At 42.4% G+C, this 17,656-nt stretch overlaps 1 protein-coding gene across 2 annotated transcripts; it reads left to right on the top strand.

Annotated features, from left to right (window-relative positions):
- Positions 1-900: 900 nt before the first annotated feature.
- LOC117560220 (B-cell receptor CD22-like) lies at positions 901-17,412 on the top strand. 2 transcript variants are annotated; one of them, XM_034237064.1, is made up of 12 exons: positions 901-1,123; positions 2,410-2,605; positions 10,532-10,870; positions 11,172-11,393; positions 11,484-11,588; positions 12,239-12,463; positions 13,589-13,849; positions 13,947-14,207; positions 16,326-16,415; positions 16,494-16,578; positions 16,671-16,731; positions 17,242-17,412. In XM_034237064.1, exons 2-12 carry the CDS (start codon positions 2,536-2,538, stop codon positions 17,353-17,355), a joined length of 1,833 nt encoding a protein of 610 aa, XP_034092955.1. In that variant the 5' UTR covers positions 901-1,123; positions 2,410-2,535; the 3' UTR covers positions 17,356-17,412. The 2 variants fall into 2 exon arrangements, with proteins under 2 accessions (XP_034092955.1, XP_034092954.1); XM_034237063.1 differs by having other exon boundaries at positions 11,484-11,837.
- Positions 17,413-17,656: the final 244 nt, after the last annotated feature.

Below are 17,656 nucleotides of genomic sequence, written 5' to 3'. Positions count from 1 at the left end.
GAGGGGAGTTCGTCCCAAAGCTTGCCACTGTATTTGCACCCTCCACCTGAAAGAAGGGAGCCTCAGGCCCAATTCCAAACCATACCCTACCCACTCCCACTCCGTGACGGAGTGAACTCCGTGGAGTGACACTCGCAGCTCAACGAGGCTCCCTCCTGTCAGATGGAGGGAGTAAATACAGCGGCAAGCTTTGGGGCAAACTCCCCTCTCTCCGGCAGAAACAGGAAATGCCGTAACTGTGTGTAACAACGGTTTCAAATCAGCATCTCTTAGACAACAAAATACAATTAATAACTCAAATAAAACTCCAAACATCTTTAATTGTGTTACTTTTTTGTAAAGCTCTTTTAGTTTTAAACCTGATGTTTATAAGCTTCTTAGTTTTTGCAACCGTTTGTAAATATACACAACTTTATAATAAAAATGCACAGGTATGATCCTATGTTAACAAATATGAGGTTATCATGAGGTTTTTAACATCGCAATTTATCAGCGGATGTTTGCTGGAACTACTTGTACACAGCTTGTTTCATGACGGACACACACAGCGTTGAGTCCGCAGGTAGGGCAGCAGGTGAAGTCAGCACCAATGCAGACTCGCTGTTAGAGGGCTTGATAACCCACTCCCCCTCCACACTCATTGGTTTGGAACAGCACTTAATGTGGAGGACCCTGAGCGCAAACGGAGAGGTAGTGTGTAGGGGGTGGATTGGAATTGGGCTGAAGTTACCCTCCACCAGGAAGTTACCCGCCAACAGGAAGTTACCCGCCAACAGGAAGTTACCCTCCAACAGGAAGTTACCCGCCAACAGGAATTTACCCTCCAACAGGAAGTTACCCGTCAACAGGAAGTTACCCTCCAACAGGAAGTTACCTGCCAACAGGAATTTACCCTCCAACAGGAAGTTACCCGCCAACAGGAAGTTACCCGCCAACAGGAAGTTACCCGCCAACAGGAATTTACCCTCCAACAGGAATTTACCCTCCACCAGGAAGTTACCCTCCACCAGGAAGTTACCCTCCACCAGGAAGTTACCCTCCAACAGGAAGTTACCCTCCAACAGGAAGTTACCCTCCAACAGGAAGTCTGCATCCGTCCGGATTAACCAGCTGTGTAAAAACAGTAAGTTAATAGTACTAGTAAACTGCAAAACGTGAAAGAATTGTTATATTGCCCTACAGATGTAAACAAATAGAAAGGTTGCATTTATTATTATTATGTATGTACTCGTGTCTAGTCTAGAAAACGGTTAATTTGATGAAGTTTACAAAAGACTTAAACATTTTTGAATTGTATTACAATTATTATTATTTATTTTCTTGGTCCAAGAAATGGCAAATGGAAAACCTGGTTAGGAATAGTTGGGACAGTTCCTGTAACTCAGGGGTGTCCAAACTATGGCCCGGGGGCCAAATGCGGCCTGTGGGTCATTTTGAATCGGCCCTCAGCAAATTCAAAAAGTATAATGGAATATGGCCCACAGATTAAACTTGTGCTTGTCTTGTACTTCTTCCATATAGATGAAAACAGATATTACACAGTATTCATATGTTAAGAAGACCACTTTTCAAATAAATTCAGTCAGTTCAAGTTGAAATAGTTTTCTATTAAATCTAAGTTGATAAGAAAATAGCCTAATGACTTATTTACATATCAAGCTTGAAATAAACCCTTCATATTTCCTCTTATGATAATAAATCTGAGGCTTCTGTTTTAAGGAATGAGCTGCCAACACAATAAAGTAAACCCTCTGGAGAGCTGTGAGGCTGTTTTTTTTCTTAAAGCATATTCAAGTAGTAAGCATAATTTACCTTCATTTGGTTGATTTTGCTAACTTATAACTGAACTTATGAGGCAGTATACCTCTAGTATTTTTCTATATGTGGCCCTCGGTGAAAAAGGTTTGGACACCCCTGGTTTAACTGTTTGATTGGGTGGAATTTGTCCCAAAACGTGTCGCTTCCCTTAAAGAAGGAGCTTCAATCGGCTGAGAGAGAGACCACAGACAGAGTTATCGTTCAGTCTGAGGATCAAGAGAAGTTAAATGCCGCTATGAGCATGCTAGATCATTTATTACCTCTGGCTGCCATTTTTCTTTACATTTTCTTGTTGATTTGTCAAAGAGTTACAATAACACCTAATCCAGTGGTACTTACAGACATTGTATTCTCCCCGTCCTTTTGTTGTGTTTTATAATTTGATGCTTTGCTATTCTACATATAAATATTAACAACGTATAGAAATGGTTTTACATTTAATCTGAAACTTCACAACAGGAACCGGATTGACAAAAAACACGTCTTCAAATAGTATTGTCCCCATGTTTTAGGGTGGTTTATATACAGTTTGTTCATTGCAGGTGCCTACAGGCCAAGAAAGATCTCTTAAGTTTTGTTTTCTTGAAACAGAAAGCCGTGCCAGGTTTGAAAACACTGCCAACCACAATCAACACACCCCGACCACATCCTTCAGACGTTGATGCACATTATTCGCTTCCCTCCACACGATATACCTGATAATGTGTTTTAACAGACATGAGAGCAGCAGCTATGGGACCGTCAGCAGCAACCGGTGGATTTGTTGTCTTCTTTCTCTCCGTGTCAGGTACTGTACATCGACTCTAACACTTTAGAGCATTTATCACACTAACTCTGATCATTTGAAGATGTCTAGAGGAGGATTGGTTTGAAATCAAACTTTCTAGATTTAATGTGCAATGAGATGAAGTGTGTTGCACTTGTCCTTCTGTTTCAGTGTTTTACACCTCACTGTATCCTTTCACCTGGAAAAGGTCAATCTACACATTTTGACTATAGACAACAACTAAAAAAGTGGATTTTGTGATCCTTTCTGATCCATAAAGATGGGCCTCTTTCCAAGTGTTATGTAACATATGTTAGAGCAACTTCCATACGATGTGAAAGCAGCAGCGTGATGTAAACCAATTTGATGACTGGATTAAGAACACATGCAGTGTCTTCCTTCAAATGTTATGTTGTATTTATGGAAACCAAACTATTCAAAGACAGAACCAATCTATGACAAATATTCAATTGCTCTGCTTTAAAGGTTGCCTTATCTGTAAGGTATGCAGGATATGGTATTGCACTTTTAGTATTGGGTAAACTGGTTTAACTTACTGATTAAAATGTAACAATATAGTCTGAAAAGTCTGACCTTCAGCCCAAAGTCGCCAACAACAAGCTTTACACTTGTGTCACCTCATTAGTTATAAGGATCTAAGAATGTCAGTGCTTCATCCTCCAATAACACAATGATATCCGGTGTTAAATGATGAATAGAGCTTAGAAATGTTTAGATGTCGTCATCACAGCCCAACCTGAGACAATTCCTTGTAGAATATAGTCACTGATGTGTGAAGTGAGAACATTTTAAGAAACAAAGTATAGTTTGTGTTATAATACATGTTTTAATTCGACAACGTAAATCCCCGTGTTGCTTTCTAGCTACAGTTCAGCGGAAATCAAAGTGACGTCAAGCCTGCAAACCACACACTGTCTGAGTCTACGCTGAGGAACAGACAGGAAACAGGCTGTGGTGCAAAAAGATTATTTGCATGCTAAGATATTTATTTGTTTTTGTTGTGATAAGTTTTGACGTAAGAGGGAATAAACAAGCGTCATTTAGATCAGTGATCCCAACCCGTTATCCTATCACTGAGAAAACTGTCCACTCTTGACTAAGTGATGCATTTTATGGAAATGTCCCTTATTTATTCAATGCATAACCATAACAGTGCAGACAACCGAATGATCTGTACAACCCAACTATGAGCAGAATAAAGGCAAGTCTGTGAAGTGTAGTTAAATATTTCCTGCCAATATTGCATCATGTATTAAGTATTATGCAAAATCCACTTCTTCATGTCTCTTCTTCATCAACATGTGTCCCCTCTTCTTCATGTCTCTTCTTCATCAACATGTGTCCCCTCTTCTTCATGTCTCTTCTACATCAACATGTGTCCCCTCTTCTTCATGTCTCTTCTACATCAACATGTGTCCCCTCTTCTTCATGTCTCTTCTTCATCAACATGTGTCCCCTCTTCTTCATGTCTCTTCTTCATCAACATGTGTCCCCTCTTCTTCATGTCTCTTCTTCATCAACATGTGTCCCCTCTTCTTCATGTCTCTTCTTCATCAACATGTGTCCCCTCTTCTTCATGTCTCTTCTACATCAACATGTGTCCCCTCTTCTTCATGTCTCTTCTACATCAACATGTGTCCCCTCTTCTTCATGTCTCTTCTACATCAACATGTGTCCCCTCTTCTTCACGTCTCTTCTACATCAACATGTGTCCCCTCTTCTTCATGTCTCTTCTACATCAACATGTGTCCCCTCTTCTTCATGTCTCTTCTACATCAACATGTGTCCCCTCTTCTTCACGTCTCTTCTACATCAACATGTGTCCCCTCTTCTTCATGTCTCTTCTACATCAACGTGTGTCCCCTCTTCTTCATGTCTCTTCTACATCAACATGTGTCTCCTCTTCTTCATGTCTCTTCTACATCAACATGTGTCCCCTCTTCTTCATGTCTCTTCTACATCAACATGTGTCTCCTCTTCTTCATGTCTCTTCTACATCAACATGTGTCCCCTCTTCTTCATGTCTCTTCTACATCAACATGTGTCTCCTCTTCTTCATGTCTCTTCTACATCAACATGTGTCCCCTCTTCTTCATGTCTCTTCTACATCAACATGTGTCCCCTCTTCTTCATGTCTCTTCTACATCAACATGTGTCTCCTCTTCTTCATGTCTCTTCTACATCAACATGTGTCCCCTCTTCTTCATGTCTCTTCTACATCAACATGTGTCCCCTCTTCTTCATGTCTCTTCTACATCAACATGTGTCCTCTCTTCTTCATGTCTCTTCTACATCAACATGTGTCCCCTCTTCTTCATGTCTCTTCTACATCAACATGTGTCCCCTCTTCTTCATGTCTCTTCTACATCAACATGTGTCCCCTCTTCTTCATGTCTCTTCTACATCAACATGTGTCCCCTCTTCTTCATGTCTCTTCTACATCAACATGTGTCCCCTCTTCTTCATGTCTCTTCTACATCAACACGTGTCCCCTCTTCTTCATGTCTCTTCTACATCAACACGTGTCCCCTCTTCTTCATGTCTCTTCTACATCAACACGTGTCCCCTCTTCTTCATGTCTCTTCTACATCAACACGTGTCCCCTCTTCTTCATGTCTCTTCTACATCAACATGTATCCCCTCTTCTTCGTGTCTCTTCTACATCAACATGTATCCCCTCTTCTTCATGTCTCTTCTACATCAACACGTGTCCCCTCTTCTTCATGTCTCTTCTACATCAACACGTGTCCCCTCTTCTTCATGTCTCTTCTACATCAACACGTGTCCCCTCTTCTTCGTGTCTCTTCTACATCAACATGTGTCCCCTCTTCTTCATGTCTCTTCTACATCAACATGTGTCCCCTCTTCTTCATGTCTCTTCTACATCAACATGTGTCCCCTCTTCTTCATGTCTCTTCTACATCAACATGTGTCCCCTCTTCTTCATGTCTCTTCTACATCAACGTGTGTCCCCTCTTCTTCATGTCTCTTCTACATCAACATGTGTCCCCCTCTTCTTCATGTCTCTTCTACATCAACATGTGTCCCCTCTTCTTCATGTCTCTTCTACATCAACATGTGTCCCCTCTTCTTCATGTCTCTTCTACATCAACATGTGTCCCCTCTTCTTCATGTCTCTTCTACATCAACATGTGTCCCCTCTTCTTCATGTCTCTTCTACATCAACATGTGTCCCCTCTTCTTCATGTCTCTTCTACATCAACACGTGTCCCCTCTTCTTCATGTCTCTTCTACATCAACATGTGTCCCCTCTTCTCCATGTCTCTTCTTCATCAACATGTGTCCCCTCTTCTTCATGTCTCTTCTACATCAACATGTGTCCCCTCTTCTTCATGTCTCTTCTACATCAACATGTGTCCCCTCTTCTTCATGTCTCTTCTACATCAACATGTGTCTCCTCTCTTCATGTCTCTTCTACATCAACATGTGTCCCCTCTTCTTCATGTCTCTTCTACATCAACATGTGTCCCCTCTTCTCCATGTTTCTTCTACATCAACATGTGTCCCCTCTTCTTCATGTCTCTTCTTCATCAACATGTGTCCCCTCTTCTTCATGTCTCTTCTACATCAACATGTGTCCCCTCTTCTTCATGTCTCTTCTACATCAACATGTGTCCCCTCTTCTTCATGTCTCTTCTACATCAACATGTGTCCCCTCTTCTTCATGTCTCTTCTACATTAACATGTGTCCCCTCTTCTTCATGTCTCTTCTACATCAACATGTGTCCCCTCTTCTTCATGTCTCTTCTACATCAACATGTCCCCTCTTCTTCATGTCTCTTCTACATCAACATGTGTCCCCTCTTCTTCATGTCTCTTCTACATCAACATGTGTCCCCTCTTCTTCATGTCTCTTCTACATCAACATGTGTCCCCTCTTCTTCATGTCTCTTCTACATCAACATGTGTCCCCTCTTCTTCATGTCTCTTCTACATCAACATGTGTCCCCTCTTCTCCATGTCTCTTCTACATCAACATGTGTCCCCTCTTCTTCATGTCTCTTCTACATCAACATGTATCCCCTCTTCTTCATGTCTCTTCTACATCAACATGTGTCCCCTCTTCTTCGTGTCTCTTCTACATCAACATGTATCCCCTCTTCTTCATGTCTCTTCTACATCAACACGTGTCCCCTCTTCTTCATGTCTCTTCTACATCAACACGTGTCCCCTCTTCTTCATGTCTCTTCTACATCAACATGTGTCCCCTCTTCTTCATGTCTCTTCTACATCAACATGTGTCCCCTCTTCTTCATGTCTCTTCTACATCAACACGTATCCCCTCTTCTTCATTTCTCTTCTACATCAACACGTGTCCCCTCTTCTTCATGTCTCTTCTACATCAACACGTGTCCCCTCTTCTTCATGTCTCTTCTACATCAACATGTGTCCCCTCTTCTTCATGTCTCTTCTACATCAACATGTGTCCCCTCTTCTTCATGTCTCTTCTACATCAACATGTGTCCCCTCTTCTTCATGTCTCTTCTACATCAACATGTGTCCCCTCTTCTTCATGTCTCTTCTACATCAACATGTGTCCCCTCTTCTTCATGTCTCTTCTACATCAACATGTGTCCCCTCTGTGGAAAGAGACTCTGAAAGTTTCAGGAACAAAGATTCTCTCTCTTTTTGATCAATTTCTATAAAAACCTGTCTGAAAATGAGCTGATCAGATTTTGGCCACTTTATTTCATTTCATTTTTATTTGTCCCGCTCATGGTACGCAAAACCAAATGTAGAATAATTGCCACTTTATGATGTCATAACGATGTTTTGGCTTGTGTAACCATTAGCCAATCAGCAACCAAGGTAACCCCCCCCCCCCCTTATCACCTGAATCTCCTCCTAGAGCACCATTGAGTTCTTTGTAACCAAATCTCTCTCAGAGGGGCGTGGGGAGGGGCTCCTTATTTTCATCTAAAGTAACAGACAGAGAATCAGCACTTTGGAAACAGGGCTGAAACAGAGGGGATTATGGGTAATGCTACAATGATCTGTTTGGTGTTTCAGCCAATCAGAGACAGGCTCTGGATATATCTGAGACCTGTGATATATTGATGAAAAACAGTATAATAGGGGACCTTTAAGTTTTCATTTTATTTTATAAACCTCCCACCCTGTTAGTTTACAGCCAGTCTTTTTCACACTTTAAGATCCAGACATCCGATTGCTAAAATCCTTCATCTGATTAAAATAGTGTAATGTATATGTAGTGTAAAGTGTATCAGAAAAATGTGGCCTAAAATTGGATAAAAAGCAAATCTATGACCTCTTTTGGTAGACAACCACAACGCTGATGCATGCTTAAAAGTGAAAATGCCGATATTACAGAATGTACAATTAAACAAACTGTTATTTTGATTAAAAACACAGATTTCTATAGGTTTTATAAATGATAGGAAACCTTTGGGATGATGTTAGTACACAGCTCAACAAAACATAGCATAGGTGAAGGGATTTTAGACATTTTAATGCTGAAAAGTAACATATAGCACATCCATTACCTTTTTTTTAAAGATTGACAGTGGCAGGAAATCAAAAAAAAATGTCTTTACCTCAAATCATCTTGGTATACTTCGATAGGCATCTAATGTTACATATGTTAAATGTGACTGTGGTTTCTGATGTGTTTACTTTCTTATCTATATAAATAGTTATCAATGCAATAAACCGGATTTAATTTTGTCTTAATTTACATTATTTAATTTCATATTCTGTTCTTGTACATATCATATTCTATTTACATGTATATAGACTTCTTGCACTACTTTTAATTTTGTATTTTATTATATGTTGCATTTTTGGAGGAGCTCAGGTCTAAATAATTTCATTGCCATTTCTACACTGTAGCTTTGGGTTTATTCTCGCTTCGCCCCCAATCTATTCCCATTTCGCCCCTTTCCCATCTCGCGCCCTTTCCCATCTCGCGCCCTGTCCCATCTCGCGCCCTTTCCCATCTTGCGCCCTTTCCCATCTCGCGCCCTGTCCCATGCAGCCCCAACAACAGCCTCTGATTCGTCAACAGACTTCATGCAATGCTTCATGGGATGCATCATTAGATCTATAAACTCTAACCCTAAGACCCACGACCAAGCAAAACAAGTATAATTGTTGTGGCCTAATGTAAAAAAGGGGCGAAATGGGAAAGTGGCAATGTGGCAATGAGGCGAATTGGGAAGGGGCGAGATGGGAAAGGGGTGATGTGGCAATGGGGAAAATTGGGGAAGGGAGGAGATGGAAAGGGGCGATGTGGCAATGGGGAAAATTGGGAAGGGAGGAGATGGGAAAGGGGCGATGTGGCAATGGGGAAAATTGGGAAGGGAGGAGATGGGAAAGGGGCGATGTGGCAATGGGGCAAATTGGGAAGGGAGGAGATGGGAAAGGGGCGATGTGGCAATGGGGCAAATTGGGAAGGGAGGAGATGGGAAAGGGGCGATGTGGCAATGGGGCAAATTGGGAAGGGAGGAGATGGGAAAGGGGCGATGTGGCAATGGGGCGAATTGGGAAGGGAGGAGATGGGAAAGGGGCGAGATGGCAATGGGGAGAATTGGGAAGGGACGAGATGGGAAGGGGCGAAATGGGAAAGGGGCGTTGTGGCAATGGGGAAAATTGGGAAGGAGCGAGATGGGAAAGGGGCGTTGTGGCAATGGGGCGAATTGGGAAGGGAGGAGATGGAAAAGGGGCAATGGGGCAAATTGGGAAGGGAGGAGATGGGAAAGGGGCGATGTGGCAATGGGGCAAATTGGGAAGGGAGGAGATGGGAAAGGGGCGATGTGGCAATGGGGCAAATTGGGAAGGGAGGAGATGGGAAAGGGGCGATGTGGCAATGGGGCAAATTGGGAAGGGAGGAGATGGGAAAGGGGCGATGTGGCAATGGGGCGAATTGGGAAGGGAGGAGATGGGAAAGGGGCGAGATGGCAATGGGGAGAATTGGGAAGGGACGAGATGGGAAGGGGCGAAATGGGAAAGGGGCGATGTGGCAATGGGGCAAATTGGAAGGAGCGAGATGGGAAAGGGGCGTTGTGGCAATGGGGCGAATTGGGAAGGGGCGAGATGGGAAAGGGGCGATGTGGCAATGGGGCAAATTGGGAAGGGGCGAGATGGGAAAGGGGTGATGTGGCAATGGGGAGAATTGGGAAGGGGCTAGATGGGAAAGGGGCGATGTGGCAATGGGGCGAATTGGGAAGGGGCGAGATGGGAAAGGGGTGATGTGACAATGGGGCGAATTGGGAAGGGGCGAGATGGGAAAGGGGCGATGTGACAATGGGGCGAATTGGGAAGGGGCGAGATGGGAAAGGGGTGATGTAGCAATGGGGCGAATTGGGAAGGGGCGAGATGGGAAAGGGGCGATGTGGCAATGGGGAAATTGGGAAGGGGCGAGATGGGAAAGGGGCGATGTGACAATGGGGAGAATTGGGAAGGGGCGAGATGGGAAAGGGGCGATGTGACAATGGGGCGAATTGGGAAGGGGCGAGATGGGAAAGGGGCGATTTGACAATGGGGAAAATTGGGAAGGGGCGAGATGGGAAAGGGGCAAAATGGAGAAGGGGCGAAATGGGAAAGGGGCGATATGGGGCGAAATGGGAAAGGGGCAATGGGGCGAATTGGGAAGGGGCGAGATGGGAAAGGGGCGATGTGGCAATGGGGCGAATTGGGAAGGGGCGATATGGGGCGAATTGGGAAGGGGCGAGATGGAAAAGGGGCAATGGGGCAAATTGGGAAGGGGCGAGATGGGAAAGGGGCGATGTGGCAATGGGGCGAATTGGGAAGGGGTGAGATGGGAAAGGGGCAAAATGAAGAAGGGGCGAAATGGGAATAATTTAGGGCCGAAATGGGAAGACACCGTAGCTTTGTGCATATGACAATAAAACCTTTGAATCTCGTTTGCTTCGCTCTGTGTTGCAGTGGTACAAAGCAGGAAGGGTTACATTTCTGTTGAGATGTGTGCAGTGAGAGGATCAACAGTGGACATACGCTGCAGCTACAGGGCTCCGTCCACAGGGAAGAGAAGCTCTGTCTCAGTGAAGAACGTCCTCTGGTTTACTGACACTCAGGAGGAGGGACCTGTGGACCTGAGCTCAGACTCGGAGTATGCAGGGCGAGTGAAGTATTACTGCGACAAGACCACCTGCACCTTAAGGATCTCAGACCTGAGGGAGAGCGACTCAGCTGAGTACAAGTTCAAATTCAAGGACAAACCCAGCAAGAGATTCACCCAATCAGGAGTCACTTTATCTGTCACAGGTAACACGTTTTGTATTTGTAAAATGTGCGCCATCTAGGAAACATTTTAGGAAACCTTAACTTTAGTTTCAAGTTTCAAGGCTTTTATTGTCATGTGTACATAGCTGCAGCGTAGTTATGACAATGAAAAGCGTAGGTCACAGGCTCCTCCAACAGTGCAACACAATAAAACAGATAAGATACTGCAAGTAAGATGTTCATTGTCATAACTACACTGTAGCTATGTACAAATGACAATAAAAGCCTTGCATCTTGAATCACTGAATGATGTTAATTATTGTGTGTTTATCCTGCTCCACAGGTCCAGATGTGCAGGTGCAAGTGAGCAGATTGTATATTTCCTGGGTAGAGCTGCAGTGCAGAAGCTCGTGTCATCTACCTGATCGTCCTTCATTTATCTGGTACAAGAACGGACAGAAGATTCAGGAGGAAACATCTTCCTCTTATTCAGACTACTTTATTCCTGCAGACAGTTATTCCTGTGCTGTTAGAGGACATGAGGACTTCCCTGCTCCTTCAGTGTGTGAGTTTACTGCAGTCTTTTATCGACATGAGGCCATCGGCTGGAGCTTTGTCACAGTTTTCACTGATTAAAAATCACTTTATATTTCAGGTGTCAACAGTCAAACCTGCAACAGAGTGATTTACACTGAGAGAAGCATCTGCGCCCCCAAAGGATCATCAGTGGACATTTACTGCACGTACAGCAGTAGTGAAGGTATTAAATCAAAGTTCTGGTTCATTCCTGAACGTAGTCATCAGGGACAGAATCCCTCTCAACCCGAGGACCTTAGTAAAGACTCCCAGTATGCAGGTCGTGTTCAGATCTTTTCACCATGGAGAGGACACTCCACTCTGAGGATCTCTGACCTGAGAGACTCAGATTCAGCTCAGTATCTCTTCACATTCAAAACACCAAGCTTTGAATGGAGGAGTGATTTACCTGGAACAACTCTGACTGTCACAGGTACTGACCAACACACACTGATTCAGAAAACCACAGTTAATTTAAAACATGTTCGAAAAATGAGACCTTATGATGATGTTCGGTTAAATACGAGTTGGTGTTTGAATTCAATTATTAAGGCTTTTGTTTCCATTTTGGTTAGGTTTTTATTTTATTATATGTTTATTGGCATTATTGTTTTATTACAAAGCATCCTACAGTATTTATTAAAGAGTTACTTAACTTGTATTATTATTAGTGCTTTACGGTATTTATAAATGGGTTTTATAAATTGAATGCGTTTTTATTTATTTTGTTATCTATTATTATTATTATTATTACTATTATTTCTATTATTATTTAATTTTTTTGTAGTATTATTTTTATAATTCTTTGCCATTTATTTTGATTATCTTCTTCAGCTCTGCAGGTGCAGGTGATCAGAGTGACAGAGCACCAGTTCTCCACCTATGCAGAGCTGCATTGTCGCAGCAGCTGCAGTCCGGCTGCCGGTCTCTACGTCTGGTTCAAGAACCTTCAGAGAAACACGACGGAGGAAACTTCTAATTATGCAGATTTCTTTTATTCCGGAGACAACATCTCCTGTGCTTTCAAAGGACACGAGGCTTCCCGCTCTCCATCACTGTGTGAGTTTAAACACAGTCATTAAAGGTCTCCTATCATGCAAAATGCACTTTTTGACGTCTTTTATACATAAATGTGTGTCAGGAGACTCACAAAGTGAAAATAAAACCCTCTCTCTTTTCCTCCGTACCCACATCTCTAAAAACGGGGGTAGAACGGAGCTGATAATAAATGCCCAAAAATAGCATGATAGGATATATTTAAAGTAGATGTTTTGAAGTGGGGTTGTATCAAAATCAGAAATCCTTTACTTGTCGCACAGCAAGGAAATTAAGTGTGTGTGTGTGTGTGTGTGTGTGTGTGTGTGTGTGTGTGTGTGTGTGTGTGTGTGTGTGTGTGTGTGTGTGTGTGTGTGTGTGTGTGTGTGTGTGTGTGTGTGTGTGTGTGTGTGTGTGTGTGTGTGTGTGTGTGTGTGTGTGTGTGTGTGTGTGTGTGTGTGTGTGTGTGTGTGTGTGTGTGTGTGTGTGTGTGTGTGTGTGTGTGTGTGTGTGTGTGTGTGTGTGTGTGTGTGTGTGTGTGTGTGTGTGTGTGTGTGTGTGTGTGTGTGTGTGTGTGTGTGTGTGTGTGTGTGTGTGTGTGTGTGTGTGTGTGTGTGTGTGTGTGTGTGTGTGTCCTAGCATTACTATACTTGTGGGGACCTAAATCTGGGACTCGCCTCCCTTATGGGGACAAAATGGAGGTCCCCATAAGGGGAATCATTAATTTTAGAGTGAAGACTTGGTTAGGGTTAGGCATGTGTTGGTTATGGTTAAGGTTAGGATAAGTCTCCAGGAAATGCATGTAAGTCAATGTAATGTCCCCTGAAGTGATAGATGGCGGCTCGGCATGCCCCCAATTTAGAAAAACTGACAAATTAGTGCAATGCTATGGACAGAGACAGCATGCCTTCTTATGAACACTTTAGAAAGATGTTCCTGCTGATATTAAACTTTAACACTTCCTATGTGAAGTGAAATGATCCCAGAGTTTCGGGATCAGCAATCTGGACAGCGACTGTGACTACTGGGAACGATCAGGCCATGATAACGTTTTATCCACAAATTATGAACTAATAACAATGTTAAAATATATTTTGTTCATTATATGATCGTGTTTATGTTAGTTAATGTTAACTTCTTCTCTTCCAGATGCTCCAAAGCTCCCCTCTGTGTCAGTGAGTCCCTCTGCTGAGATAGAGGAGGGCAGTTCAGTGACTCTGACCTGTAGCAGTGATGCTAACCCAGCAGCTAACTACACCTGGTACAAGAAGGATGGAAACTTTATATCTCTGAATGAAGGACCACAGCTTGTCTTCAGCTCCATCCAGTCCTCTGACTCTGCAGAGTATTTCTGTACAGCTGAGAACAAGCTGGGGAGGATTTCTAAACACGTCTTTATCAATGTAAAATGTGAGAGAAACAGCACCTTTTTTAAATGTAAAACAGAACTATGAGTGTCTTAAAACAGTTGAATTTCTGTCATAACATTTAAGCATTTATCTTCCAGATGCTCCAAAGCTCCCCTCTGTGTCAGTGAGTCCCTCTGCTGAGATAAAGGAGGGCAGTTCAGTGACTCTGACCTGTAGCAGTGATGCTAACCCAGCAGCTAACTACACCTGGTACAAGGAGGATGAAGACTCTCCAAAGGCTTCAGGACAGATCTTCAACATCACTGACTTCAGAGCTGAACACAGTGGGAGTTATTCCTGTGGAGCCGAGAACAAGTTAGGATGTAGCAACTCCACCTTAAATCTGAGTGTTGTGAAAGGTAAGTCATACTCATGGGAGTCATGTATTTAACATAACTTAAAGGTCACATATTATGCTAAATCCACTCCTTCATGTCTCTTCTACATCAACATGTGTCCCCTCTTCTTCATGTCTCTTCTACATCAACATGTGTCCCCTCTTCTTCATGTCTCTTCTACATCAACATGTGTCCCCTCTTCTTCATGTCTCTTCTACATCAACATGTGTCCCCTCTTCTTCATGTCTCTTCTACATCAACATGTGTCCCCTCTTCTCCATGTCTCTTCTACATCAACATGTGTCTCCTCTTCTCCATGTCTCTTCTACATCAACATGTGTCTCCTCTTCTTCATGTCTCTTCTACATCAACATGTGTCCCCTCTTCTTCATGTCTCTTCTACATCAACATGTGTCCCCTCTTCTTCATGTCTCTTCTGCATCAACATGTGTCCCCTCTTCTTCATGTCTCTTCTACATCAACATGTGTCCCCTCTTCTTCATGTCTCTTCTACATCAACATGTGTCCCCTCTTCTTCATGTCTCTTCTACATCAACATGTGTCCCCTCTTCTTCATGTCTCTTCTGCATCAACATGTGTCCCCTCTTCTTCATGTCTCCTCTACATCAACATGTGTCCCCTCTTCTTCATGTCTCTTCTACATCAACATGTGTCCCCTCTTCTTCATGTCTCTTCTACATCAACATGTGTCCCCTCTTCTTCATGTCTCTTCTACATCAACATGTGTCCCCTCTTCTTCATGTCTCTTCTACATCAACATGTGTCCCCTCTTCTTCATGTCTCTTCTACATCAACATGTGTCCCCTCTTCTTCATGTCTCTTCTACATCAACATGTGTCCCCTCTTCTTCATGTCTCTTCTACATCAACATGTGTCCCCTCTTCTTCATGTCTCTTCTACATCAACATGTGTCCCCTCTGTGGAAAGAGACTCTGAAAGTTTCAGGAACAAAGATTCTCTCTCTTTTTGATCCATTTCTATAAAAACCTGTCTGAAAATGAGCTGTTCAGATTTTGGCCACTTTGTGATGTCATAATGTTTTTTTGGCTTGTGTAACCATTAGCCAATCAGCAACCAAGATACCCCCTATCACCTGAATCTCCTCCTAGGGGCGTGGGTAGTGGCCCGCACCTCCTCTTTTTGCGGCCCTCAGATTAATTTATAAACAACGTAATTAATTCAAAAAAAACTAATGTCTGGGTTAGTGTTCATGACTTCATGTGTATGTCATCTAATGGTTAATCTCTCAATACACACACATTTTCCGTGCTTTCCAATAATGTAAAATAGTTTTATTCCACTGTTTAATAACCTGTTCAATGCAAACATGCCACTTGTAAAAATTAAATAACATTTCTGTGAACTGATATTTGTTTAGTGAGCTTAGTAGAGGATGTTCCCTTTGATTGTAAAATGTCAATGAAGATGTCAGACTTAGTATATTTGTTAATAATTACATACAACACATGGAATTTGTGTGTGTGTTCCAAGTGAATCTGCGGCCCCCTGGTGGCCAGTACATCAATTATGTGGCCCCCACCACCATCAAAGTTGCCCATCCCTGATCTAAAGCAGTGCTTCTCAAAGTGTGGTCCGCGGACCACTGGTGGTCCGTGAGCGCCCCCTAGTGGTCCGTGAGTATATTGGTAACATTTCACATTTTTAATTAATTAATTAAAGTTTTTCGCACTCTCGCGGGAATATCTCCGCAATGGAGCGAGCTTAAGTTTCACTTTCGATTGCATGATATAGCCCAGATAAACACCTTCATCACACATGTGGCCACTTGTTTGTACCATTTTCAGGCGATTTGTAAAAAACGATGTGTTTTTGGATATTTGTGGAGTGAGGTGGTCCGCGAGTGTTTTTTTATTGGTTAAGTGGTCCTTGGTATGAAAAAATTTGAGAAACACTGATCTAAAGTAACAGACAGAGAATCAGCACTTTTGAAACAGGGCTGAAACAGAATGGATTATGGGTAATGCTGTAATGATCTGTTTGGTGTTTCAGCCAATCAGAGACATGTTTTGTATATATCTGAGACCTATAATATATTGATGAAAAGAGTATCAGGGGACGTTTAACAGCCATTTAGTACCCTTTTCCTTTTCTATCCAGTTAGAGAGGCCTATCGCAGCCTTTCTGACCATGAAAGCAGAGAGCAACCAGGAAGTCATAATTCCAGTTTACATCCAGACCATCCGGAAGGTAGGTTTACAATTGCATTAAAGCAGAACAGTTTAACGGACTTAAACATCCTGTATTGAAATTCCTTTTATTGCACAGATGCATCGAGGTCACACATTGGGATAACACTCGGTTTCCTCCTGTTCATCATCATCATCATCCTCTCTGCCTATCTGCGGACTAGGTGAGCTTTACTATGACTATACTAACTAACACTAACAATTCAGCAATTATAATAAAATGTTTTAATTGTATTTTTTCACCACCATTATCAAGAAGATACAGTTTGACCAATCAACGGCACAAGCTCAGACAGAGACTGAACAGCATGGCACAGGTGAGAGGAAGAGTTGAAAGATGTATGCTATGCTATGCTAGCTCAATGGCTGTAGGGTGGAACATTTACTGGGTTGCTCTGAGTCGGAAAATACATTATTTTAAATGTTCTGTCGCGCCATCATAAGGTTCTTGTTTTAATCACATATCTCAGCAATTAATTGTAATTTGTCTGATCTTCTGAAACCGTACTCTAGCTATTTAATTGAACTGTTCATATTCTACACTGCACTGTAACTTTTATTCATGTATTTTTTCTTTTAATGTTTATTTGATTATCTTTGATTTTTAATGACTGTTTTTAAAGGCCATTTTTGTCTTTCATTTTTGTAAAGCATGTTGAATTGCCTTGTGTTGAAAGGTGCTAAAGTAAACTTGCCTTGCCTTATCAATTGTATTTATATAGCACTATATTGTAATTTACACATTTATCTCAGGGGGATTTACATGCATGCTAGCTTGCTAAACTGTGATGGTAGACACTGTGAACATTATACCTCTCTTGTTTCAGACCCTGCCGCCCCTCACCTGCCCTCAGTTTGTCCTCACAGTGTTTTCTGCTCTGACCAATCACCTGACCCGTATCAGTCGTACACGCTGGCGTGCTGAATGCTCATCGATTTGAGAAAAGTTTTTATTCCCACAGCAACATTGGAAATAAAATTATTGTTATGAATACAAATATTTTTGCAAATCTTTCAGCCTGGCTTCATTTTTTCAAGAGAGGCTTGTCGGTGTGTTGCACAAAGTCTAACTTAGTCATACTTCCTGCTTTCTTACAGTGAAGACACTTTTCTGCCTGCTTTCGCCTCCGCTTAATTTTTCTGCAGAAACTCTTCAAGCGCCGGCTCCTGAACATTTATTAATACATTTTTGTTGATGTGGCATATTTAAACACTTTTACGATCACCTCAGTCCAATTAACT

The sequence above is a fragment of the Gymnodraco acuticeps genome, unplaced genomic scaffold (assembly GCF_902827175.1).
Source record: "Gymnodraco acuticeps unplaced genomic scaffold, fGymAcu1.1, whole genome shotgun sequence".
Taxonomy (NCBI): Eukaryota; Metazoa; Chordata; class Actinopteri; order Perciformes; family Bathydraconidae; genus Gymnodraco; species Gymnodraco acuticeps.
Note: the sequence above shows the minus strand (reverse complement) of the source record. Positions and strands in the feature narration are given on the sequence as shown.

Bases quoted from the DNA above. Each gene is read 5' to 3' on its own strand.
- LOC117560220 (XM_034237063.1), top strand. From the start codon at position 2,536: ATGAGAGCAGCAGCTATGGGACCGTCAGCAGCAACCGGTGGATTTGTT. The intron at 2,606-10,531 runs GTACTGTACATC...TCTGTGTTGCAG, and splicing joins CTTCTTTCTCTCCGTGTCAG to TGGTACAAAGCAGGAAGGGT. The intron at 14,208-16,325 runs GTAAGTCATACT...TTTTCTATCCAG, and splicing joins AAATCTGAGTGTTGTGAAAG to TTAGAGAGGCCTATCGCAGC.